Source organism: Spermophilus citellus (genome assembly GCF_964194105.1).
Source record: "Spermophilus citellus genome assembly, chromosome: 1".
In the NCBI taxonomy this organism is placed as follows: Eukaryota; Metazoa; Chordata; class Mammalia; order Rodentia; family Sciuridae; genus Spermophilus; species Spermophilus citellus.
This window is the reverse complement of record NC_138182.1, coordinates 142,815,926-142,842,904: the sequence shown is the minus strand read 5'-3', so window position 1 is coordinate 142,842,904 and position 26,979 is coordinate 142,815,926. Positions and strand designations below refer to the sequence as shown.

General features: G+C 35.5%; 1 protein-coding gene across 2 annotated transcripts; it reads right to left on the bottom strand.

The window, feature by feature from the left end:
• LYRM7 (LYR motif containing 7) lies at positions 1–26,979 on the bottom strand. Of its 2 annotated transcripts, none has more exons than XM_081287108.1 (5): positions 26,867–26,979; positions 20,494–20,566; positions 17,615–17,682; positions 6,630–6,711; positions 1–1,148 (listed from the first exon to the last, which is right to left on the bottom strand). In XM_081287108.1, the coding sequence occupies exons 1-5, from the start codon at positions 26,882–26,884 to the stop codon at positions 1,078–1,080; spliced, it is 312 nt and encodes a 103-aa protein (XP_081143234.1). In that variant the 5' UTR covers positions 26,885–26,979; the 3' UTR covers positions 1–1,077. The 2 variants fall into 2 exon arrangements, with proteins under 2 accessions (XP_081143234.1, XP_081143233.1); XM_081287107.1 differs by having other exon boundaries at positions 17,615–17,685; positions 26,867–26,957.

Below are 26,979 nucleotides of genomic sequence, written 5' to 3'. Positions count from 1 at the left end.
AAAAATGTAAAACACTGTATCATCATCAAATGGAGAATGTTCACTATCAAATTGGAGAGAACACACTATTCATTGAGAAAGGGAACGATAAAGATACACAGATAAATGAGAAACAAGAAGAATGTTAATACAATTTTATAGCTTCTAGCATTAGATGGTAGAATGCTAGGGCCTTTTGTGATTCTTCAGTCTCATCCCAAGGATGGGACATGTAGAAGAAGAAAAGTCATTTAAGTTTTATTGATTTAAGCAAAGTGAATATAGCCATATGTTACATTTGCACAGTAAAGTCAACTGTGGTCTAAATACAGCTAATTCTAGTAAGGCCATACCCAGTTTGATTGAGCCCACCATTTCATTAAAACAATTAGGGTTTCTTTATTCCATAGTGACTCTAAGTGATTTTGAGGTTTTACTCATCTGTCTTTAGAAGACTGATTAAAAATGTCTTTATAAGGACACAGAGAACCTCTCTATTGTCTTAAAAAAAAAAAAGCTATAATTATTTATTAGCTTCAGAAATAATTCCAGTATACAGGAAACAAAGAATACCTTCTGTGGAGAGCTGTGCCTCTTTTGGCCATTTTAATAATTTGGAGACTAAACATTAATTTAATCTAATAATTTACATCTAATTAAATTTCCCATGGGAGGAAAACTTACAACTTTTCAAAACATGAAATTTTCAAATAACTTTGGTAAGAGCAGAACATTTATAAAGGTCTAAAAGAAGTGAATTTGATATACCTCCCTAAGTTTTACTTTAAGTTTGATTTTCAATGAAAATAAATTATCTTCTCTAATGTCCTTTAAAAATACTTAACTATAGGGCTGAGGATATAGCTCAGTGGCAGAGCAATTACCTAGCATGAATAGGCCATGGGTATAATCCCCAGCACCACAAAAACCAAAACCAAAACCAAAACTATGTTCTGTAGTTCTTAGCAATGTCCTTTTAATGTAGAATTAAATTATGATGTTACTCTTTAATTCATTCATTTTCAATATTTCCAGGACTTTTGCCAGTTACACATTTTATAGTTAAAATGTACAAAGTCTTGTTTTATCCTAGAAAATTCACTGCTTCTGAGTTGGTGTATCACAGTATGGTACATTTTCTAGAAGAAGATCTTTCCTAGGGACCAATTCTAAAAGAAAAACAGAGAGAATAATTAAAATTATTAAAATTATAATTATATAGTCATTATATTAGAATTAAATGTAAGTATAGTCATTTCCCCCTAAAATGTATAGTAAAATATTTAGTGTTAAGATAATCTTCTGGAATGGTCCTTACCTTAAGTCACTTCTTAGAGCAATGAAAAATAATACGCTTCAGTGACTAAATGCATCTGGCAGTATGAGAAAATTTTAAGGACACTGATTTTATTTCACATTAGAGTTGAGAAGCCTCTTGCTTGTATTTTTTGTTTTAGTTTTAGAGGATGGGACCAATTGGCATTTTCTCTTAAAGAGCCTTGCAGAACTCTTAATCAATTAGGTTTTAGGCTGCAAAGAATACCCCTTAACTAAATAATAGTTCAATCCATCTTGCTTTACAGATGAACTAGTAAATCTGCATTTTCTTTTTCAGTACCTTGTTGAAAGCAGGAAGAACTAACCAGCATGCACTGACATTCTGGCAATTTCTCTTAGCTGTAGCCTCAGGTAGTACTTGGTTTGTGTCCTAAGAAATAGAAAGAGGCCCTGACCTTATGTTTTACCACTATCTGGGTCACAAGCTTGAAGCCTATAGTGGTCAGGTCCATGATAATCATACTCCCTTCTACCCTTACTTTTTACTCTCTACTTTCGCATTTTAAGTTGTGTAATCTTCAGTACCTCACTTCTTGAGAAAACTTCTGTTGGTTTTAAACACAAGTGGATTAGGACTGATTAAGCAGAAAAAAACCCATTATTAATAGGTTTTTCATCTATTCATGGCATTGTTGTGAGGGCTAAAGAATCTGACAGGTTTGAGACTGTTTTCAGAAAAACAGCAAAACCATACCCTAGAACTGGCCTAATGATTAAAAACTGCCGCTCCAATGGAGCACTAGAAGAGCACTAGAAGAAACTGCCACCTTATGAAACACAATGTGCTATACTTCAGATGCTGCCAGAAACAACATTCCTACATCTCCCCTGCCACCAAATCCATGCCACTTTCCCATGAGGACCTGATCCTATAACCACTAATGCTACTCCTGCCAGTAAAAGAGATCTGTGCCAAGCCTCTGCCCTCAAGGTCATTTCTTTTGTTTGTTTGTTGGGGATTGAACCAAGGGCCTCATGCATATGAGGCAAACCTTCTATCTCTCAACTACACCGCTAGCCCCTCAAGTCCACTGCTGAACATGGGTAGGTGTGAGCTATCTATATCAAATGCTTGTGTCAGAAATGCAAAGGAAACTGAGGAACTGAATTTTCTTTATTCTATCTTGAGGATCTAGAACTTATGCAGATGAAAATTCCTAAGACAAAGGAAGACATTCAAAGAGTGGTAAATAACCAGAAAGCCTCTCGAATATCCACTACTCTATCCCTTCACTCAATTCTTCTTATTGTGTGATCTTTGGAATCAAAGGATACTCTATAATTGAATTTTTCTGTATTCATTAACTGCTAACACTTTAATTAGGCCAAACATACCACAGGTGTATTTACATAGTATATACTATTTTTCTATAATTTTATTTTATTGATTGTAAAATCTCTGACTTTGCTCTCCATGTTAGATGCCAAACACTATTAACCACATGAATCTATTTGACATTGCCAGATCTTTGATAAGGAACTGCACTGAGATCATGGTTTATTTCCTGTACTTTATAGGACCCTGAAAGCCTTATCTACTTTGGTCATATTATATGCATAATTTACAAAGTACTTCTTTTGAAATAAAAAGGCTTTAGCTCAATTATAGACCAAAATCAAAATTAAGGGCAGGAGTTTTTAAAAAAATCTATTATGGGTAGCATTGTTTATAAGAGTATGGCAATCAGAGAGACACTTTGAATATCAATAATTTATAAGATGTTAAAATATTTAACTCTGAAGTTACAGAAATGTTGCTAAATATATCAAGAACACAAATATAAATGATAAGTTGAAATTAGAGGCTGGGATTGTAGCTCAGTGGTGGAGCACTTGTCTCCCATGTGTGAGGCACCAGATTCGATCCTCAGCACCCACATAAAAATAAGTAAATAAATAAAAGTATTGTGTCCATCTACAACTAAAAATATTTTTTTAAAAAAGGCGGGGGTGCTGGGGAGACAGCTCAGTGGTAAAGCACCTGCCCAGCATGCATAAGGCCCTAAGTGCAATCCCTATCACCACATAAAAAATATATTTAAAAAAGAAGTTAGAGAACTTTAGAAAACTAAGTGTTTTGTTCCAAGAATCTATCCTTGCATATGGGGATCTGCTTATGTGCCTCTCTTACAGCATTGAAGGACTGAAGGAACATTTAAGAGCATTCTCCATAAATTCTAGTGCCCAGCACAAAGAGGATTCAATAAGTGTTTACTGAATCACATTAATTTGCCTTTAAATACAAATTCTAAGATAGTTGTAGGTAATGACAAATGTAAATAAATGAAAAGGCAGAAATTTTAAAACACATTTGAAAAAAGATTGCTTTTTTTTGTGTGTGTGTGGTACTGGGGATTTATCCCAGGAGTGTTCTACCACTGAGTCACTTCCCCAGCCCATTTTATTTGTTTTTTATTTTGACACAGGATCTCAAAATAAAAAAGTTGCTTAAGGCCTTGCTAAGATGCTGAAGCTGGCTTTGAACTTGCAATCCTCCTGCCTCAGCCTCCTAAGTCACATTACAGGCATGGTCCACTGTGTCTGGCTTCTAGTGCATTTGAAAAAAATGTATCATACCAATTTTCAAAGCACATTCCCATTTTGTTTGTCTTACATATATGCCACAGAAGAAGTTAAAAAGTATAGATGATCCTATTCAAAAACTATATACCAGGGGCTAGGGATATAGCTCAGTTGGTAGAGTACTTGCACAGGGCCCTGGGTTCAATCCCCAGTACCACAAACAAAAACAAAAACAAAACTATATACCATTAATATATAGTCACATGAAGTTCTGAGTTTTCTCGATACAATTTTTATGCATAAATTTGGTAACTATCTATAGAATGTATGGATGGATAAAGGTCAATTCTAAAACCATTTGACTAATATCCATGTTACATCAATAATCAAAGAGAAAGCAATTGTGGAACAATGAGTTAATTTCAGTATTTTTCTAAGTCATAGTTAAAGGCTCTGCTAGACCAATGATGAGAAGGGTATGAATCAAATGTTATGATTAATTCAAATTCGTGCAATTAAGATGATACGGAAAAAAAATCACAAAAACTAGCCAGTACTTGGGGAAAATAAGCAGTTTCCACAATATTTTTAAAAGATTTTTTTAAAATAAGAAAATTTTCCCAAAATGATTAAATTGTCATGTCTATAATAAAGAACTTTAAAATCACACACCATGATAAAGGAAGTTAGTTTTTTTTTAGAGAATTTTTAATATTTATTTTTAGCTATCGGCGGGCACAACATCTTTGTTTGATGTGGTGCTGAGGATGGAACCCGGGCCGCACGCATGCCAGGCGAGCACGCTACCATTTGAGCCACATCCCCAGCCCCGGAAGTTAGTATTTAAAAAGGAAAAAAATTACAAATTATATAAGATAAGGAGTTCTTGCTGAGTGAAATTCAATATTTAATTTTCAGTACAGATATTATTTGGAATGGAAGGAAAAGAGAAATTTAGAATTCATGCACAATTGCAAAAATGCAGTTTCATTTTATTATTTTCACTCTCTATTACCTTCATGTTGAGATATATAGATGTATATACATATACATCTAGAGAGATTCATAATCACAATTCTCAATTTTCTAAACAAGAAGCATAATTTTATTTCTCATTTTTATATGCAGGATAGACACTGGTAAAATATTCAGAGGAATTTGTCTAACATAACTTAATGGAATCAAATCTGTTCCATTTTGAACCTACAGAATAAAGAAGGAAAAAAAAAAAAAAAACATGGGAGGCACAGTGGTGCATGCCCAGTGCCTCAGGAGGCTGACATAGGAGGATAGCAAGTTCAAAGCTGGCCTCAGCAACTTAGCAAGCTGCTAAATAACTCAGTGAGACCCTGTCTCTAAATAAAATACAAAAAAGGGCTGGGGATGTGGCTCAGTGGATAAGCGCTCCTGGGTTCAATAACCCCCATACAAAAACAAACAAACAAACAAAAAAACACCAACAAACTATGGTGTTGAAAGTCAGGATAATGGCTACCCTTGTGGGAAAAAGGTTACTAGAAAAAACATGAGGACATGAAGAGACTTTTGGGATGCTGTAATATACAGCTTGATGTGGATGTTAGGTCTTTCACTTGGTAAAAATTCAATGAGTTGTACAATTATATATTGTGTACTTTTCTGTATATTTCCAATAGTCTATTTAAAAGCAATGATTTTGGCTGAGGATGTGGCTCAGTGGTTAAGTGCGCCCCTGAGTTATATCCCCAGTTTCCGCCCCCAAAAGGAGAACTTTAAAAGCAATGATTTTCTTTCTTTTCTTTTTTTTAAATATTTATCTTTATTTTATTTTTATGTGGTGCTAAGGATTGAACCCAGTGCCTCACGCATGCTCCACGAGCACTCTACCTCTGAGCCACAACCCCAGCCCCCTAAAAGCAATGATTTTCAATGTCATTGTTTTTTGTTGCTATTATCCCCCAAAATATTTCAGGGAGTGAAAACAATATATAATGTGAAATGAGATTCTACTGGATCCCATAAAGAGTCTCAAGGTATAATGGAGAATTCTTAATTATATTTCCATTTCCTATAATCCCAATTCTTCTGAATTAAAATAATTACAGAATAAAAGGTAAAAATTAGATTTAGTCGGGGCTGGGGATGTGGCTCAAGCGGTAGGGCGCTCGCCTGGCATGCGTGCGGCCCGGGTTCGATCCTCAGCACCACATACCAACAAAGATGTTGTGTCCGCCGAGAACTAAAATAAATAAATAAATAAATATTAAAAATTCTCTCTCTCTCGCTCTCTCTCCTCTCTCACTCTCTCTTTAAAAAAAAAATTAGATTTAATCTAGGTAAGTGATACATGAGCCTAGAAAAATTAAGAATCCCAAATAAATATGATGAAAATAGTAGTAATGTTTTTGTAACTACAGTTTTACAAATATAATCAGGGTATAAATTTAAAAATTAAAATGAAATCTGGTATAACAAAGTTTCATAATTCGGCATTTTTAGACTACCTTATTAATGCATACAATAAATATTATAGTGCCTGGCAAAATCAAGCTATTTTACTTATTAACATTAAAAGTGCTATAATTAAGAGGTAATGTGAGGTATGGTGGCACATGCTTGTTGGCCCAGATACTCAAGAGGTTAAGGCAGGAGGATTACAAGGGCCCAGGAATTTGAGTACAGCCTGAGCAAATAGCAAGACCCCATCTTTTAAAATAAAAGCAAACAAACAAACAAATAAAAGTGTTATAACTATTCAATATTTCAAAACACATTGCAGTCAGATTTTTTTTTTTTTTTTTTTTACTTACTCAGGGTATTGTGGTCTGTGTGAATGCCTTGTATAACAGATGTTCTAAGCAACAGTTCAACATCAGAACCTATTTTCATTAGCTGTTAAAAAAAAAAACAAACAACAAATCTTTTAGGAGTTTTATGTATATGTTTAATTTTTTTTAAATATTTCTGTTTACTTATTTTTATGTGGTGCTGAGGATCAAACCCAGTGCCTCACATGTGTGAGGCAAGCCACTGAACCACAGCCCCAGCCCTGAATGTTTAATTGAAATCTACAGTTTTACTACAATTTCTTCTTAGATAATATTGCTTTTAACTTTTTGCAACTATTCCAAATACACAAAAAGCTCATATAGTTTTACATGATGTTCCAAATAGATTTAGAGTATTTTTGGTAATAATGCATATTTTAAAATGTGTTTAAAATGCACAATAGTTGGGCAGAGGTTTGACTTTTTTTTTCTTTATACAGTTGAATGTTCTGAACATTAGAAAGAGTGTTGGCTTAGGAGTCAGAATCCCTGGAATCCAACTCCAGCTCTGTCATTAAGGAATGGCTTTGGATTAACTACCCACTCTTTTTCACTTTCAGACCTCATCAAATGCAAAATTAATAACTGGACTAAAACAGTGATTCCTAAAGCTGTGGACCCTTGAGGATCTTTGAAATTCTTTCAGGGATCTGAAAGTATTATGAACACAATCAAAATTGTTTTCATAATACTATATATAGCCATCTGCATTGTTTGTGAGTAGTAAAGCTTTCTCTGATACCTCTTTTTCTGGGGCTGGGGGATTAAACCTAGGAGACTCTATCACTGAGCTACACCCTCAGCCCCTTTTCTTAAGATTTTTATTTTAATATGGGATCTCACTAAATTGTTCAGGACCTTGACAAGTTGCTGAGACTGGCCTCAAACTTGCAATCCCCCTGCCTCAGCCTCCAAGTTGCTGGGATTATAGGTATATGCCTCCACACTCAGCAAAAATACCATTTTATACTAAGAGCTGTGATTTTTTAGACTCAGATATTTGTCAGACATCTTAAACATGAATGAAATGAATATGTCACTTCAAGAAAACAATTGATAGTATTTGCTGACAATGATGAAATTCAAGCTTTCCATTAAAAATTGGAATTCTGGAGAACTTGTATCTGCTATATGAGCTTGTAAGCTTTGCAATACTTAAAGATTTTTCTGATGAGATAGATATTAATATTAATAGATGTAATTTTATTTTATTTTTTATTTTTTTTAAAGAGAGAGGAGAGAGAGAGAGAGAGGAGAGAGAGAGAGAATTTTTTTTAATATTTATTTTTCAGTTCTCGGCGGACACAACATCTCTGTCTGTATGTGGTGCTGAGGATCGAACCCGGGCCGCACGCATGCCAGGCGAGCGCACCACCGCTTGAGCCACATCCCCAGCCCTATAGATGTAATTTTAAAATATCATACAATGGCTGAGTGTAGTGGCACACATGTGTAATCCCAAAGATTTGGGAGGCTGTGGCAGGAGCATTGCAAGTTTGAGGCTAGCCTCAGCAACTTAGTGAGGCCCTGTCTCAAAATAAAAAAGGGCTGAGGATGTAGCTCAGTGGTGCACCCCTGAGTTCACTCCCTGGAATACCCCACCCCCCCACACACACACAAAAAAATACACACACACACACAATGAACTACATTAACACATTTGGAAAATCTGTCTTTTCATGAAACTGTATTTTCCAAATCACCATTGTATAGTGTTATACAATCATGCATAGGTTAAAAAAAAAAATCTGTTTAAAAGAAAAGAGATTAAAATTCACCGGTCCAGCTGGGCACAAATTTGAAGCTAACCTGGTCAACTTAGTGAGACCCTGTCTCAAAATTTAAAAATTTTAAAAATAAAAGGGCTGGGATGTAGCTCAGTGATAGAGTGCCCCTGGGTTCAGTCACCAGTATTGGTACATGGCAGCGGGGAGTCATTATTCTACTAAATGAAGCTCTGAGTAAGAAAAGCCCTAAGTGAGAAAGAACTTAGCAGGAAGAGGTTAACAGTATAAAGGCTTTGAGACACTGAAGTTCTTTGTAGATTCAAGAACCCTCAAAATAAGGCACTGTGACTGAAAAGAAAGAGGGTACATGATTCAAGTTGAGGTGGGAATCAGATTCAGTCAAGTAGATATATAATCTTGTAGATCATGATAAGCATCAAAAGTTTTTTTTTTTTTTTTTTTCGCAGGGGAATGTGGGGGTGATGCAGAGGATTGAACACGGGGTCATGGGCACACCAGACAAGGGATCTACTACTGAGTTACATCCCCAGCCAGTAGATTTTTTTTTTTTAAGGGATAAAGATTGTGAATATAAGAGTGACCTGATGTGTGTGTTCTTAATGGATCACTCCCTTGAGAATAGGGAGCGAAGGTGGATGCAGGGAGTCCTGGTAGGAGGTTGATGCAATAATGCAGGGAGAGATGATGGTGGCTTGGATGAGGTGATAATGAGGGAGATGATAGGTGGCTGAATTCTGGATCTATTTTGAAGCGTAAACCAATAAGATCTATTGACAGATTGGATATGTGACAGGACAGCAGTCAAAAAAGAAAATGCCACCATTTTTGGTTTGAGAATCAAAAGGAGGGAGTTTCCACTAGCTAACGTGGAGAAGGCTATGGGAGAGCAAGCCCCACCTCCTGACTCCAGAAAGGGGCCTAGCAGAGTACCGAGGAAGACAGATGAGTCTTTTCTTCCATTGGAGGTGATAAACTGAGTTAAGTCCTAGAGCTAAGGCTGAAAATAGGTAAGATGTGGAAGAAGAGATGTGGGGGATCAGAGATGAGAAAGAGGTGGTCTGTATGAAATCTAGAGCCTCCCCCCAAAAAAATCCATTGGTCTACAGATAACAAAGTTCCATATTCCAAGGGACCTTTAAGAAATTGCCACTTGTCAAATATAGTATCAAAGAATATTCACAATTATCTGAAAAGGCTATTACATACTTCTACCCTTTTCCAACTATATATCTGTGTGAGACTGGACTTTCTTCAACCTAAAAAACATGTTGTAGAGGGCTGGGGTTGTGGCTCAGTGGTAGAGTGCTTGCCTAGCATGTGTGAGGCACTGGGTTCAATCTTCAGCACCACATACCAATAAACAAATAAATAAATAAAAGTATAATTAAAAAAAAACATGTTGTAGAGATTCAATAAAGAAGATGTCTAACTTCTACTGAAGCAGACATTAAAGAGATTTACAAAGATGCAAAATGATGTTACCCTTCTCATTAAATTTTTTAAAAAGTTATTTTTCATAAATAGTAATTTCTTTTTAAAAAATGTTTAAACTTTATTTCTACATGTAATGGGTTTATTTTTATTTTTTTTAAATTTTTAAAAACTTGTTTATAGACCTTTATTTATTTGTTTATACATGGTGTTGAGAATCGAACCCAGTGTCTCACACATGCCAGGCAAGTGCGATACCGCTGGGCCACAGATATAGCCCAATAATGGGTTTATTAATGTTATTTTAAAATGAATCAATATACTTTTAAAGAAATTGTAGGTTTAAGTTTCTAATATGTTAAATAGCTTTCTGAAGTCCTCTATTTTATTTTTAAAAATATTTTTTAGTTGTAGATGGACAAAATACCCTTATTTTATTTGTTTATTTTTATGTGGTGCCAGGATCAAACCCAGTGCCTTGCACATGCTAGGCAAGCACTCCACCACTGAACCACAACCCCAGCCCATTTTATTTTTATTTTATATTTTATTATACTATTAAAATCATACATAGTATATGGGTTCAATTTTACAAAATTACACATACAAGGAATTTGATTTCAGTCCCTATTCCTCTCTTTTTCGTCCTATTCTCCCTCTCCCTATTCTCCATCTACTCTACTGATCATTCTTTTGCTTATTTATTTATTTGTTTGTTTATTTATTTATTTCCCAGCACTCCACACGTGCTAGGCAAGCACTTTACTGCTGAGCCACAACTTCAGCCCCTTCTTTATTTATTTTTGATTGGTACTTTCAGCACATACATAAAAGTAAAATTCCCTTTGGTCCATTTATATATGAATATAACATGACTTTGTTAAATTCATTCTGTGTTTCTTTCCCTTTCCCTTCCTTGCTCCCTCTCGTTCTCCTACTTCTACTTCACTGATCTTCCCTTTATCTTTATGATACCCAATTCCCTCCTCCATTGTTTTTTTTCCCTTATTTCGCTCTATCTTCTACATGAGAGAAACATCTGACCCTGGATTTTCTGAGTCTGACTTATTTGGCATGCTTTTCTCCTTTTCCGTCCATTTACTGGCAAATATCATTATTTCATTCTTCTTTTTGGCCAAGTAAAACTCCACAGTGTATATATGCTGTATTTTTTTTTATCTACTCATATAATGATGGGCATCTGGACTGATTTCATAATTTGGCTATTGTGAACTGTGCTGCTATACATATTGAGGTGGATGTATCATTACAGTATGCTGATTTTAGTTCTTTTGGATAAATGCTAAGGAGTGGGATGACTGGGTCATATGATGTTTCCAGTCTCAGTTTTCTGAGGAACCTCCACACTACTTTCCAAAGTGGTTGTATTAATTTTGCAGTCCCACCAACAATGTATAAGTGTACTTTCCCCCCACACCTTCACCAGCATTTATTATTATTTATAGTCTTGAATTAATTGCCATTCTGACTGGAGTGAGATAAAATCTTAATGTAGCTTTGATATGCACTTCCCTGATTGCTAAAGATGTTGAACATTTTTACATATATTTGTTGGCCATTTGTGTTTCTTCTTTTGAGAATTTTCTGTTTAGTTCTTTTGCCATTTATTGATTGGGTTATCTGCTTTTTGGCAATTGAATTTTATGAGTTCTTTATATATTCTGGATATTAATTCCCTGTCACAGGAGTAGCTGGCAAAGGTTTTTTCCTATTCTGTAGGCTTTCTCTTCCTTCTCTTGATGGGTTTCCTTCATTGTGCAAAAGCTTTTTAATTTGATGACATCACACTTATTGATTCTTGATTTTATTTCTTGAGTTTTACGGGTCTTGTTAAGAAAGTCGGTGCCTATACCTATATGATGGAGTGTTGACTATGTTTTTTTTCCTAGCAGTTGCAAGGCTTTTGGTCTAGTTCCTAAGTCTGATTCATTTTGAATCGCAGGGTGAGACAGGGATCTAATTTCATTCTTCTATCTATGGATATTCAGTTTTCCCAGCACTATTTGTTTTAAAGGCTCTTTTCTCCAACATATATTTTGCCAACTTTGTCAAGTATCAAATGGCTATAAGTATGTGGATTTGCCTCTATCTTCTGTTCTATTCAATTGGCATACATGTCTATTTTGATACCAATACTGCAGTGTTTGTGCTACTATAGCTCTGCAGTATAATTTGACATCAGGTATTGTGATGCATTCTGCATCAATTTTCTTACTCAGAATTACTTACTTAGAATTGCTTTACCTATTCTGGGTCTCCTATTCTTCCAAATTAACTTAAGGACTGTTTTTTCTAGTTCTGTGAAGAATATCGGTATTTTGATGGGTTTACCTTGAATCTGTATATTGCTTTGGTAGTATGGCCATTTTATCAATATTACTCCTGCCTATCCAAGAACATGGGAGCTTTCTGGAGTCGTCAATTTTATTTTTTAAAATATTTTTTAGTTGTAGATGGACAAAATACCTTTATTTTATTTATTTTTCTATGGTGGCCAGGGATCAAACCCAGTGCCTCACTCATGCTAGGCAAGCACTCTACCACTGAGCCACAACCCCAGACCATTTTATTTTTATTTTATATTATACCATTAAAATTTCCATCTTCTAAGGTCTTCTTCAATTTCTTCAGTGTTCCATAGTTTTCCATTGAAAAGGTCTTTCACCTCCTTGGTTAGATTAATTCCAGTTTTTTTTTTAATATTATGAATAGGATATTATGAAAAGGATGGTTTTCCTGATTTCTTTCTCAGCTGAATTGCTATTAGAATATAGAAAAATTATTGAATTCTGATTGTTGACTTTCCATCCTGCTACTTTTCTAAATTCTTTATCAGCTCTAGGAGTCTTCTGGTGGGATTTTTGGGATCCTCTAGATATAGGATCATGTCATCAGCAAACAGTGATAGCTTGACTTCTTATTTTTCTATTTGTATTCCTTTGATTTCCTTCTCTTGCCTGATTGCTCTGGCTTGAGTTTCAAGAACTATATTGAGAAAAAGTTGTGAGAGTGGACAGCCTTGACTTGTTCCTGATTTTAGAAGAAAAGCTTTCAGTTTTTCTCCATTCAGTAATGATGTTGGCTTTAGGTTTGTAGAATATAGCCTTTATAATGATATAAGTTCTTTCTACCCCCATTTTCTCCAGTGTTTTTCTGAAAATATATATTTTAGTTGTAGATGAACACTATACCTTTATTTTATTATATTCATATGTGGTGCTGAGGATCAAACCCAGGGCCTTCCATGTGCTAGGTAAGTGCTCTACCAATGAGCCACAACCCCAGCCCCTCTTCATTATTCTTAACATGAATGGTTGCTGTATCTCATCAAAGGTGTTTTTTGCTCTTATTGAGATGATCATACAGTTCTTGTTCTTAATTCTAGGTAAGTGGTGAATTACATTTATTGATTTGCATGTGTTGATCAAATCTTGCATCCCTGGGATAAAGCCCACTTGGTCATGGTATATTATTATATATATATTTTGAGTGCAGCTTGCTAATATTTTATTAAGAATTTTTACATCTATCAGGGTATTGATCAGTAGTTTTCTTTCCTAGATATGTCTTTGCCTGATTTTGGGATCAGGGTTTTACTGCCTTTATAAAATGTATTTGGGAGTGTTTGCTCTCTTTCAATTTCACGGAATAATTTGAGAAAGACTAGGGTTAGATTTTCTTTAAAAGCCTGGTAGAACTCAAATGAGAATCCATCTGGTCCTAAACTTTTCTTCACTGACAGGCTTTTAATTGCTGTTTCAATTTCATTACTTGATATTGGTCTATTTAGGTTTTCTGACTCTTCCTGGTTCAATTTGGGCAGGTCATATGAGTTTAGAAATTTATCAGTGTCTTCTAGATTTTGCAGTTTATTAGAATATAAATTTTCAAAAAATTTTTCTAATGATCTTCTGGATTTCAGAAGCATCTGTGGTGATATCTCTTTTTTCATCTCTAATTCTGCTGATTTGGGTCTTCTCTCTATCTTTTGGTTAGTCTGGCTAAGGGTTTATAAATCTTTTTTTTTTTTTTTTTTGAAGAACCAACTCTTTGTTGCACTGACCCTGTATATTGTCTATTTATTCTTAATTTCATTAATTTTGGCTGTGGTCTAATTATTTCCTATCTTCTACTGATTTGGAGTTAGTTTATTCTTTTTCTAAGGCCTTGAGGAGAAGCATAAGATTATTTATTTGGAATCTCTCCATTTTCTTAATGCCTGCATTTCTTAGTGCCTGCACTCATTGCTATAACTTTTCCTCTTAGTACTGCTTTCAATAGTGTTCCAAAGACTTTGATATGTTAGATCTTTGTTTTCATTTGTTTCTAAGAATTTCTTGATTTCTTCTCTCATTTCTTCTTTGACCCAATCTTCATTTAAAAGAGTATTATTTAATCTCCATGTGTTTATGTGGTTTCTATTTTATTTCTTGCTGCTGGTTTCTAGTTTCATCATTATGGTCTGATAGGATGCGTGGGATTATATTGATTTTTTTTTTTTTTTGTATTTGCTAAGACTTACATTATGACCTAGAATATATTCTATTTTGGAAAAGTTTCCATGAACTGCTGAGAAGAAGGTAAATCAGTTGTTTGGGGGTAAAATATTCTGTATATGTCTATAAGGTCCATTTTATTTATAGTATTATTTAGGTTGAATACATCTTTATTGATTTTCTGCTCTGATGACCTGTCTAGTAGTAATAAGGGTGTGTTGAAGTCACCCAGTATTGTTATATTGGGATCTATCTGCGATTTAAGGAATATTTTCTTAATTAGGTACCTTGACATTTTATATATAAATGTGTGTGTATGTATGTGTGTGTATATATATATACACATTTATATATATGTCTCTTCTTGTTGGGACTGTTTCCTTCGCCAGTATATAAGGGCCTACTTTGTCTCTTTTGATTAATTTTTGCTTGAAATCAACTTTGTCAAATATGAGAATAGCTACTCCAGACTGTTTACAGACTCCATTTGAGTGGAAATTTTTTAACTTTTTACCTTCAGTCTGTGTCTTTGCCTATGAGTCTCTAGCAGAGAGGATATAGTTGGATCTTATTTTTTGATTCATTCCACTAATCTATGTCTTTTAATTGGGGAGTTGAGATTAATATTCAATATTATTCTGGATGTGTTTGTGGTTTACAGTCATTTTAATTTTTGTTTAGGTTTAATTGTTTTCATTCTCATTTAGATGATTAGTTTTCTATTGATCTTTATCTACTTGGGAGTTTTGGGATTTGTTTTTGGGTTCCTCTGTATACAGTTTGAGTATTCTTTGTAGTGTTGGCTTATTTGTCATTTAAGGGTCCTCAATTTTTAAGAGGGTAAAGGCATCCTGAGACTACCAAGTTAGAGAACTGCTAGTCTAGAAGATGCCTAGGATTCCTTTTGACACCAAGATTTCAAGAACCCTGTAATCTATGAGAATTTAATTATCAATAACTACTAAATAATATTTATATAGTTATTGAAAGTATAAAATATGTATTTACATAAAACAAACATCCAATATCTATATTGGTTAATGTTAGATTAATGTCCCATGTGTAAAATAAATTTGGGAGACTGTATATTCATGTTCCCAATTTAGTTGACAGAAAAAACTTTCAATTAAAAATCTTTTTTATTGAAACAGAGTCTCCCTTTGTTGCCCAGGCTAGTCTTAAACTCCTGGCCTCAAATCCTACCACTTAGCCTCTCAAGTGGCTGGGACTTGAGGCATGTGACATTAAAACATCCTTAATAATAATTTCAAAATTTAAAAATAATTACCATATTGTTGTTAATCCACCTACTGAATGGTCAATAGTACAAACTTCCTCATATATTCTTATTTAAAAAAAATATTTTCAGTTATAGATGGACATGAAACCTTTATTTTATTTATTTTTATGTGGTGCTGAGGATTAAACCCATTGCCTCACATGTGCCAGGCAAGTGCTCACCATTGAGCTTCAACACCAGACCCCTTCATATACTCTTTTTTCGGGGGGAAGGTACCAAGGATTAAACTCAGGGCACTTGACTACTGAACCACATCCCCAGCCCTATTTTGTATTTTATTTAGAGACAGGGTCTCACTGAGTTGTTTAGCAACCTTGCAGTTGCTGAGGCTGGCTTTGAACTCACGATCTTCGTGTCTCAGCCTTCCGAGCTGCTGGGATTACAGGCATATGCCACCATGCCTGGCTCCCTTCATATACTCTTGCTTTTTTTTTTGTTTTTGGCTCTTTTTGTTACCAGGAATTAAACCCAAGGACACTTAACTACTGAGCCACATCCCCAGACCTTTTTGATTTTGAAACAGAGTCTTCACTAAGTTGCTTGGGGCCTCACTAAGTTGCTGAGGCTGGCCTCGAATTTGCAATCTTCTTGTCTCAGCCTCCCATGTCACTGGGATTACAGACGTGTGCCAGTCTTCTTCCTAGTTATGATTTGATTACTGATTACACTGTCATCTTAACTTCTACCATAAATAAAAATTACATATTTCCTGTTTGTCCTATCATATGCTTAAGTGAAATCTTTCTTTTTTTTTTTTTAATATATACAGATGGAAATACTTAGGCTATGTCATTCTGTTTTATTAGCTCAACTATAACAGGTATTTACTATTTAAAAATAGTATATTTTTTTGCCAGGTACCATTGTACACACCTGTAATCCCAGCAACTCAGGAGGTGTAAGCAGGAGAACTGCAAGTTCAAAGCCAGCCTCTGCAAGTCAGCAAGACCCTAAGCAACTTAGCAAAACCCTGTCTCAAAATAAAAAATAAAAAGAGCTAGAGATGTGGCTCAGTGGTTGAGCACCCCTGGGTTCAATTCTTGGTACCAAATAAAATAAAATAAAATACTATTTTTCCTACTTAATATAAATGCATTTTATCATATTTCTTTAAAACTCATAAAAATTCCATTAAAAATGGAAGACTCTAATTTGTATTTTCCCTTTTACCAAACCAATTCTTTGAATCCTAACTAACCCTTGCAAAAATTCTCTATTTTTGTTTGCTTCATAAGGACCATTTCCCTACCTTTTTACAAAGATAGACACAGAAGTTCAGGATAGAGACATTGTATGTATATACATTATACAGGAAAAGAATCACCTGTGCTTCTTTTCTATGAGCATGTATTAAGAGTTCCATGGAGCTCACAGACTAATATCAGTAGAGTGTCTTCAACTATAGCAAGTGACCAAAAAGCAAATATGGAAGGCAAAGTAGAATAGTTCATAAACTGAGGCTGTGTATGCTATTAGATGATAGAAATTTAAAAAAAGGGGGGGGAGGGGTTGACCTGACTAGTTGAGCAGAAGTTCCCCTCTGGAGTTCCAAGTTATTACAACACTCTCCATAGTTTCAGTCACTTGCCTTAGGTGAAGACAGAATTTCATGGGTTTCTCTGTTGGTTCAGCTGCTCTTGGTTTGACCATGTCTACTTCCATGTTCTTTTCACAGGGCAACTTGGTGTCATTTGGGTGTAGGCAGATGATCTTGAGAAGGTGAGCCACACCAAACAAATGAAGGTTATCTATATTTGTGATGGTTTTATTTATCAAGTAATGGGTTTGACTTCATATATCCTTTCTATTTTCTATATAAGAGCTTTATTATATATGGGTCAAATTATATTATGATAGTATGTACCTGTATATAAATGTAATAACAAATCCTATCATTATGTACAATACAACTAAAATACACCAATAAAAAAAAAGAGCATTGTTATAATTTGAAAAACTCAATTACTGTACCTCTTTTATTTTCTTAGGAGAAGTTTCACTTTTATTACTTTTGAATTCTTCATTTATCTTTATTCTGGCTGCTAGAGAGAAAAAATATATTCAGTTATTTGCTTTAGAATTTAGAATTCCTGCCTCAACAATTTACATGTCATTCATTATATTATTCATTTCTCTTTCTATAGTATATAAAAGAGTTTGTTCCCATGTAAAACAAAGCATGAGAAATATATTAAATAAATCTCTTGGAGAGGTTTTTACAGGTAAATTTGTTTAAAAAATAAATAAATAAATAGGGGCTGTAGGTATAGCTGTGGGTAGAGCGCTTGCCTCTAATGCTCAAGGCCCTGGATTCAATCCCCAGCACCACAAAAAAAATAAATAAATAAACAAATAAATAAACTTTTAGCACTCTAATACTTTCCCTGCTTTTCACTCTATAGTTATTGGATTCTAAGAAATCCAAATGATTGCTAGTTTGTGTTTTTCTATTTTGTTTTGGTACTTGGGATTGAATCCAGGGTGTTCTACCACTTAGTTATATGCCCAGCCTTTTTATTTTTTATTTTGATATTTTGAGACATAGTCTCCCAAAGTTGCTGAGACTGGCCTTGAATTTGTAATTCTCTTGCTTCAACTTTTAAGTAGCTGGGATTATGGGTGTTCCCCATGATGCCCAGCCCAGCTTCATGCTTTTTTTCTATAAACCTAAGGACTTTGATTAAAAGTCTTTTGTTTTTCCAAGAAAGCAAAAGTCAACACATACAAGTGTGTTAAACTATATATGTACATACACTGACAATTAAATTGCCGAGGCTGTCCTCGAACTTGCAATTCTCTTGCCTCAGGCTCCAGGGTTGCTAAGATTATCACTTAAAAACTTTTAAAGCAGCTGGGCACAGTGGCTCATGCCATCATCCCAACAACTTGGGAATTTGTGAGGCAGGATTACAAGTTCGAGGCCAGTCTCAGCATCTTAGCAAGACCTCTGACAACAAAGAAAGGCCTTGTCTCAAAATTTAAAATAAAAAGGATTCGTGATGCAGCTCAGTGGTAAAGCACCCAAGTTCAAGCTCTAGTACCCCCCAACACCAAAATTAAAGCAATAAAAATATACCACGTTAACAGGGACTAGCCATAAAACCTTCCTTCTGTGTTTGATACATCTTTATATGTAAGGTGGTTAAGAGTCTGGGCTATGGAGCCAAGATTACTTAGGCTATATTCCAGTTCTACCTCTTATCATGTATAATGTGGGGTAAATCTTTTCACATTTTGTTAGTTTTTGCCTTGCAAAAGTAGGAGTTATAATAGTTACTACCCTATAGAGCTGATATGAGAATTAAATTAGGAATTTGTTTAAAGTACAGATGAAGCTGGGTACCGTGGCCTTGTCTATAATCCCAGCAGCTCAGTAGGCAAGAGGATCTTGAGTTCAAAGCCAGACTCAGCAACTTATTGAGGCCCTAAGTAATTCAGTGAGACCCTGTCTGTAAGGAAGTACAAAAAGGGGCTAGGGATATGGCTCAGTGGTTAATTCCTAGTACCAAGTAATAATAATAAAGTACATATGACATATATACCTTAATGTTTAAAAAAATTATTTCTGGTTAATTAGAAAATTTTTAACTCCTAAGGAAGTTGGGAATGAAGTTGACTATGACTATTACTGAACTTAAAGCTTATAGCTATAACTTCCAGATAAGATAGAAACTGCTTAAAACAGGGAGATGCTGAACTTGGAATCATCTGAGTTGGTTTTCTTTCTCAACTACTATGACTTCTTGACTAAAACTGGTATTTACAATATGATGGTACCTGGTCCTAAAACGTGAAAATATGATGAGAGAGAAACAGGTTTAATGATCTGAAAATAAGGCAAGTTATGGAGAACACTGAAATTCTGACCTACCATTTCCTGATTCTTTATTGAAAACCTGATTTAATTTTTTTTTCTTTAACTAGATATTCCTCAAAGAAATATGACAGAAGCAGGACATGGTGCCATATGCCTATAATCTCAGTGACTCAGTAGGCTGAGGGAGAGGGATCACAAGTTCAAAGCTAGCCTCAGCAACTTAGCGAGGCTCTAAGCAACTTAGTGAGACCCTATCTCAAAATAAAAAATAAGCTAGGTGCGGTGGCGCATGCCTGTGATCCCAGTGGCTTGGGAGGCTGAGACAGGAGTATTGCAAGTTCAAAACCAGCCTCAGCAAAAAGCGAGGTACTAGCAACTCAGTAAGACCCTGTCTCTAAATAAAATACAAAATAAGGCTGGGGATGTGGCCCAGTGGTCAAGTACCCCTGAGTTCAAACCCTGATACTAAAATAAATAAATAAAATTTAAAATAAAAGGGTTGGGGATGTGGCTCAATAGTTAAATGCCCCTGGATTCGATCCTTAGTACCAAAAAAAGTAATGTAAATAAATCTTTATAAACTATATATGTGTAAAATCAAAGATTTGGTTAAGGACCGGGGTTGTGGCTCAGTAGTAGAGTGCTTACCTAGCATGCATGAGGCACCAGGTTTGATCCCTGGCACCACATTAAAAAATAAATAAATAAAATAAAGTTATTGTGTTAATCTACAACTGAAAAAAAATTTTAAAAAGAAAGAAAGAAAGAAAGAAAAACTGCCCAGAATGTAGAATAAAAATCCAGAGAGAAATTAAGAGGAGAAAATTAAGAGAGTAATCCAGAACAGTTATATTAACAAGAACACCAACAAGAGAGAAAAAGAAGTAAAAAATCAAAAGGGAAATAATCTCAGAGGAGAGATAGTAAAGGTCATTCCGTAGACAGGTCTTAACCAAACAGGCAGGATTTCCAGAACAGAATAACAGCCATCTAAAAAATGAACTTGCTCCAGAGGGGTAAAAAATATATTTACCTTCTAATGCTCTGGGATCATTTTTAAAAACTTGTTGTCTTGTTCTGTGCAATGTTCTAAAGAGCTGTAAAACCTGTTAAGAAAATAAGAATTCAGACCTCACAAGAAAAACTTTCAATTTTCCATAATTGTATTACAAGAATTAACAGTCTTCCTTTTCTATTTGTTTCTTAAACTATTTTTCAAAATAACTCATGAAAAATCATGGTTTGCCATAATAACATTCCCTTTGCATTCAGATATATAGAAAGATATATAGATTGGAGATGCAGTTTAGTGGTAGAGTGTATTCTTAGCATGCATAGGCCCTAAGTTTAATCCTCAGTACCAAAAGTTTTAGCTTTATTTACAAAAAAGTTTTAGCTTTATTTTCCAAGAGAAAGTTCTCTGAATCAAAGAAAGAAAGGTTAAAAAGATAATAATCCTGTCAAAAATCAGTCTGCTTGCTGATCCATAATTGCAGGGGTAGGCAATGGGGAAAATGAAGGAACTGATTGGGCAAAGGGGAGGGAGGAAAGGTGTGAAGGCAGGGTGGGGGTGGGGTGGTGGAATGATATGGTTATCATTACCCTAGATACATGTATGACTGCACATATGGTGGGACACTACTGTAAGAAATGAAAAGTTGTGCTGCAATTGTGTACACTGAATCAAAATGCATTCTGCTGTCATACATACCTAATTAGAATAAATAAATTAATTAATTTAAATTTTTAAAAAATCAGTCTGCTAACCAACTTTACCAGTTTAGTATGTATTTGTTCACCTCTTTCTTAACATATTGAAGCTTTCATCTACTCTTGTTTGTTTGTTTGTTTTTGTGGTACTGGGGATTGAACCCAGGGCCTTGTGCATGGGAGGTAAGCACTCTACCAATTGAGCTATATCCTCAGCCCCATTTATCTACTCTTAAAATCATACACACACTTACACAAAATCATGAACTTATTATATCTGAAAAGAGCCAGAAAAAAAAAATGTTTCAGATAATTTAGGCAAGTTTAACTGCAGTTTCTCAAAGGCAGAGTGAAATGCTGAGACTTATGAATATTCAAAGTTTGTGTAAAAAAAAAAGAAAGAAAAGAACCTGGCATTTTTGTTAAAGATTATCAAGATTTTTTTATTTTTTAAATTGTAGATGAACATAATTTCTTTCTCCTTCCTTCCTTCCTTCCTTCCTTCCTTCCTTCCTTCCTTCCTTCCCTCCCTCCCTCCCTCCCTCCCTCCCTCCTTCCTTCCTTCCTTCCTTCCTTCCTTCCTTCCTTCCTTCCTTCCTTTCTTTCTTGTGCTGAGGATCGAACCTACTGCCTCACACATGCTAAGCAATCACTCTACACTGAGCTACAACCCCAGCCCTATCAAGCTGTTTTTTTTTTTTTTTTTTTTTGATAAGCTGAGGTCACCTCTCATTTCTCAAGTCCAAAATGGTACTCAATATTGCACTCCTTCCCTGTCCTCTCAATCTTGTTTTTATTATTTATTTATTTATTTATGTGGTGCTGAGGAGCAAACTCAGAGCCTCACCATTGAGCTATATCCCCAGCCCATGTTCTCAATTTTAGTTTTTGAGACCACTGAGCTTCAAGCCAAAAATGTTAAGGTCATCCTTTAAATCTACTCTACTCTTCATGTAGAACTTTAGGAATACCTCCCTAAACATTTTTATATCCCCCATCCTAAAACTAGTTCAGACCTTCCTATCTCTGTCTTAGATGACTTACAAAGGTATATCACTCTACCATCATTGCCTCCTTTCCTCCAATCTGTTTTCCAGATAATCTAACACTGAACATACTGCATGCCTGACACCATATTAAGGGTTTTACATGCATTAGAAAACTCGTAATATCAAAGGCAGATAACAATAACAACAAAAAAAGAAAAGAAAAAAAGAAAAAGAACCAGGCAAATTGGGAGCAGAAAACTCCAAAAATCTCTTGGATATCAACTGTATGAAAGCAAAAATTAGGTTGAGAAAATCTGCTCAGAACATAAAACAAAAATCCAGAGACAGAAATTGAGGAGAGAGGGCTGGGGTTATGGCTCAGTGATAGAGCATTTGCCTCACATGTGTGAGGCACTGGATTCAATCTCAGCAGCACATATAAATAAATGAATAAAATAAAGTCCATCAACAACTAAAAAAAAAATTATAATAAGTATCTTTAAAAAAAAAAAAAGAAGGGGCTGGGATAGAGCTCAGTTGGTAGAGTGCTTATCTCTCATGCACAAGGCCCTGGGTTCAATCCCCAACAACAAAAAAAAAAAAAAAAGGAAAGAAAGAAAGAAATTGAGGAGAGAAAATAAGAAAATTAAGAGAGTAATCTAAAGACCTAACAGTAATATCAGCAGGGGCACCAACAAGAAAGAAATGGAAGTAAAAAAGGAAAAGGACGATAATCAAGAACATTTTTCACCAAGTAAGGACACAAGTCACTAGACAGAAGGGTTCCACCAAGTGTAAAACACAAAAGTCACAGTTGCTTTTCAGTGAAATGCTAAGAATAAAATTAAGGGAAAAAACAGTTCACATTTAAAGTATTAGAAGGGCTGGGATTGTGGCTCAGCGGTAGAGCATTAACCTAGCACGGGCGGGACCTGGGTTCAATCCTCAGCACCACATAAAAATAAAGGCATAGGCTGGGGATGTGGCTCAAGCAGTAGCACGCATGAGCGCAGGGCGCTGGGTTCCATCTCATCAGCACCACATAAAAAAAATAAAATAAAGATGTTGTGTCCACCGAAAACTAAAAAATAAATATTAAAAAACTCTCAAAAAATAAAATAAAATAAAATAAAGATGTTATGCCCACCGAAAACTTAAAAAAATAAATATTAAAAAATTCTCTCTCTCTAAAATAAAAAATAAAAAAAATTAAAGGCATTGTGTTGTATCCCCCTACACCTAAAAAAATAAATATTAAAATAAATAAATAATTAAGTATTAGAAAATAAGAATGGCATATAACATCTAAATAATATCACTATGAGAAGACAAGAAAATGTTTTCAAATCTTGGAAAAAGTTAATAATTACACTCAATAATAATAGGAATAATATCAAAGATGAAAACTGTTTCTTCAAAAATTATACATTTTGAAGACAACGTATGAGAGTGAGACTAGTCCTCATCTTCTATAGCTAAATGTCAATAAAAAATATCTCAAAAGAGAAAGAAACCATAGCAGTTTAAACATGTTATTTAGAAATATGAAGTAAATCCCAGATGATTAAAATGATTAAAAAGCACTGATCTCTGGGAAGCAAGAATTGGGAATAAGTAGAAGAAAATGGGTGTCTACTGGTTTTCAATTTTACTTCTTAAACTTTACATATTTATCATCTTTATAAAATTTTATTTTAAAAAAGGAAAGGGAAAAGACACTATCAAAAAAGAAAAAAAGTTAGGTACTATGGCACACACTTGTAATCCCAGCAACCCAGGAGGCTGAGGCAGGAGATCCCAAGTTTTGGGTCAGACTTAGAAACTTTTAGTTTTGAGACCCTGTCTCAAAAAAAAAAAAAAAAAAAAATGGTCTGGGGCTCTAGCTCAGTGGTAAAGCACAACTGGGTTTAGATTCTAGTACCAAACAAAACCAAACAAAAACCAGCCAGGTACAAGAAGAACTTGGGAGGTTGAGGCAGACTGCCAACTATGAGTTCAGTCTAAGTGACAGAGTGAGACCCTATCTCAAAGAAACAGAAAAAAGAAAAAAAAACCCACAGAATGGTAGAAAATATCTGTAAATCATATAACTGATAAGGGCTTAATACCCAGAATATCAAAAGAACACTTATAACCCTAATTTTTAAAATATGCAAAGGATTTGAGTAGACATTTCTCCGAAAAAAGATGCACAAACGTCCAATGAGCTATGAAAGTGTTAGCAAGGATATGGAAAATACAAAATTCTTATATATTGTTGGTGAAAATGAAAAAAAATACAGCTGCTCTGGAAAAGTTTAGCAGTTGCTCAAAAAGTTAAAACACAGTCATCTCACAATCCAATAATTCGATTACAATTCTATTACTAGATATATACCCAAGAAAAATGAAAACATGTACGTTCACAGCAGCATTATTCATAATAGTCAAAAAGTAGAAACAACCTAAATGTCTACAACCTCATGAATAGGTAAACAAAATGTGGAATATCCATACTACTATGCTTTGAGTTGTGCATACTCCCAAAAGAAGTTGAAGTCCTAATCCCAGACACCTGTAAATGTGACTTTACTAGGAAATAAACTTTTTGCAAGATGTAATCAAGTTAAGATGAGGTCACTAGGGTGACCTACTCCAATGAGACTCCAATGTGGGGAAAATACCACACGAATTATAAACACACAGAGTGTAAGGGTCCGGCGAAACGTCGGAGGAAGAGACCACAAGAGACTGTCTTATGCAACAGCAGAAGGGAGGGTTTATTTGGAGACCAGCATGCTAGGGCCCAGAGCTCTCTATAGCAAAGAGAGATAGAGCCCTGAGAACAGCTTGAGCAGAGCTTATATACTTTCCCTGGAGAGGGCAGGGAGAGAAGTTACATTTTGTAGTTTGGCAGTTGAGAACAGCTCATTCTGGGAACAAGATTAGCAGACAGTCCACAGTTGGGGACAGCACATTCTGGGAACAAGATTAGCAGACAGTTCTTAAGATTTCAACAGTGTTTTGTTAAGCATTTAGAGAAACGGAGTGACAAGTACCTATTTTATTAACCTTTCAAGAGGAAAGAGAGCCTGGTGAAGACCAAGATAGAAACTGGAATGATACAACAGCAAGGCACAGAACCACCATTGGAAGCTAAGAAAAAGCAAGGAAAGACACCGCACAGTGTTTCAGAGGAAGTGTGGCCTTGCTGACATCTTGACCATGGATTTCTAGCCTCTGTTACTGTGAGACAATAAATTTCTGTTGTTCTAAGCCACACTGTTTATGGCAGGTTGAGTGTCCTTAGCCAAAATGTTTGGGACCAGAAATTTTCCAGATTTTGAGGTTTCTCAAAATTTTGGAATATTTGCATAAAATTATTGGATCAGCACCCCTAATCTGAAAATCTGAAATCCAAAATGCTCCAAAAATCTGAAACTTTTTAAGAATCACATTGATGCTCAACAAGTTTTATGGTTCAGAGCATTTCAGATTACCAATGTTGGTATTAGGGATGCTTAACCTGTACTTTATTAAGACAAATGTAGGAGACAAATGCAGATTTTGGTACTGGGAAATGGGATGCTGCTGTAACAAGTACCCAAAAATGTGCAAGTAGCTTTCTAATTGAATACTGTGTACAGGAAGGAAGAATTCTGAAGTGCTTGGTAGTAAAAGTTTTGACAGCCCTGAAGAGACTGTTGGCAAAAATATGGATTTTAAAGGCATCATAGTATAGCATATGCTTAACACTGTAAGGCCCTGGGTTCAATCTCAGCATACACACACTCACACAGATGCCATCATAGAAACCTGGAAATTTAATATTGCAAGAGTAGTAGAAGACATGTTGCAAGGAATTTCAGAAAGTGCGGAGAGGTAAACTAGACCTGGCACAAGCTTTTAGTCCCAGCTATTCAGGAAACTCAGGCAGTACAATTTTGCTTCTATTGTTGTGACTTACATTAAGGTGTATTGAAAGTTCAATAGAACAAGAGGACCGCTTTGTGGCTCCCTATTATTGATCAACCATAAACACACTGTTTTTCCTCAAAGTATTGTAGCATAGCATTTCTTCCTTTCTGTGCCTGTTTTGGCCAGTGACAACTGCAAGTCCTAATGGGCCACAATGTTGATATTTAAAGTCAAGAACTGGGCACTGGTAAGAAATGGGCATGGGCTCGACGAGAAAACAATCTGAGACCAGGTCTTTAGAGAGTAATGCAGATGGGTCCAGCACATCCCAAACTTTGAGAACTTGGGTCTCACAATTTCTGCTATTTATCGCTAAATATTACCTTTGCAAATAATTCTGCCGGGGCTCAGTTTCCTTTGGTTCCTACACTTCTGTACACCTTCTGATCATCTGAATAAACATTCCACATCATTGCATGGTTTTAACTCCGGATTGTGTTTAACATCTCCTGTACTTCTCAGAGACCTGAAATTGGTCCCTCAATTACTCAGAACTCAAGTGGCGTGCTTTTATCACACATAACACTCAGTGCCCGTTAGCACAAAGAACTAAGAACCGTAATGACTTCTCCCTCCCTTCTCCGCACCTGAATGAACCCACGACTGCCCTTCAGGGTTGGTCATCATCCTCCAGTAAGGGTCCCGAACCCCAGCCTCCAGAAACTCCAAACAACCTTCGCAAGGCCACGGCCACGAACTTATTACTCTTACCATCGGCACCGCACCCACTCCCTCCCCAGGCCCTGTCACCTTGGCCGCCTGACCCATGGCTCTCTTCGCGGTGGCGGCCACCACTCAAGCGGTTGAGTTGCCCCGCCTCTTGGCAACCAATCAAGGCCTGGCGTTGACGTCCAACTCCCGGT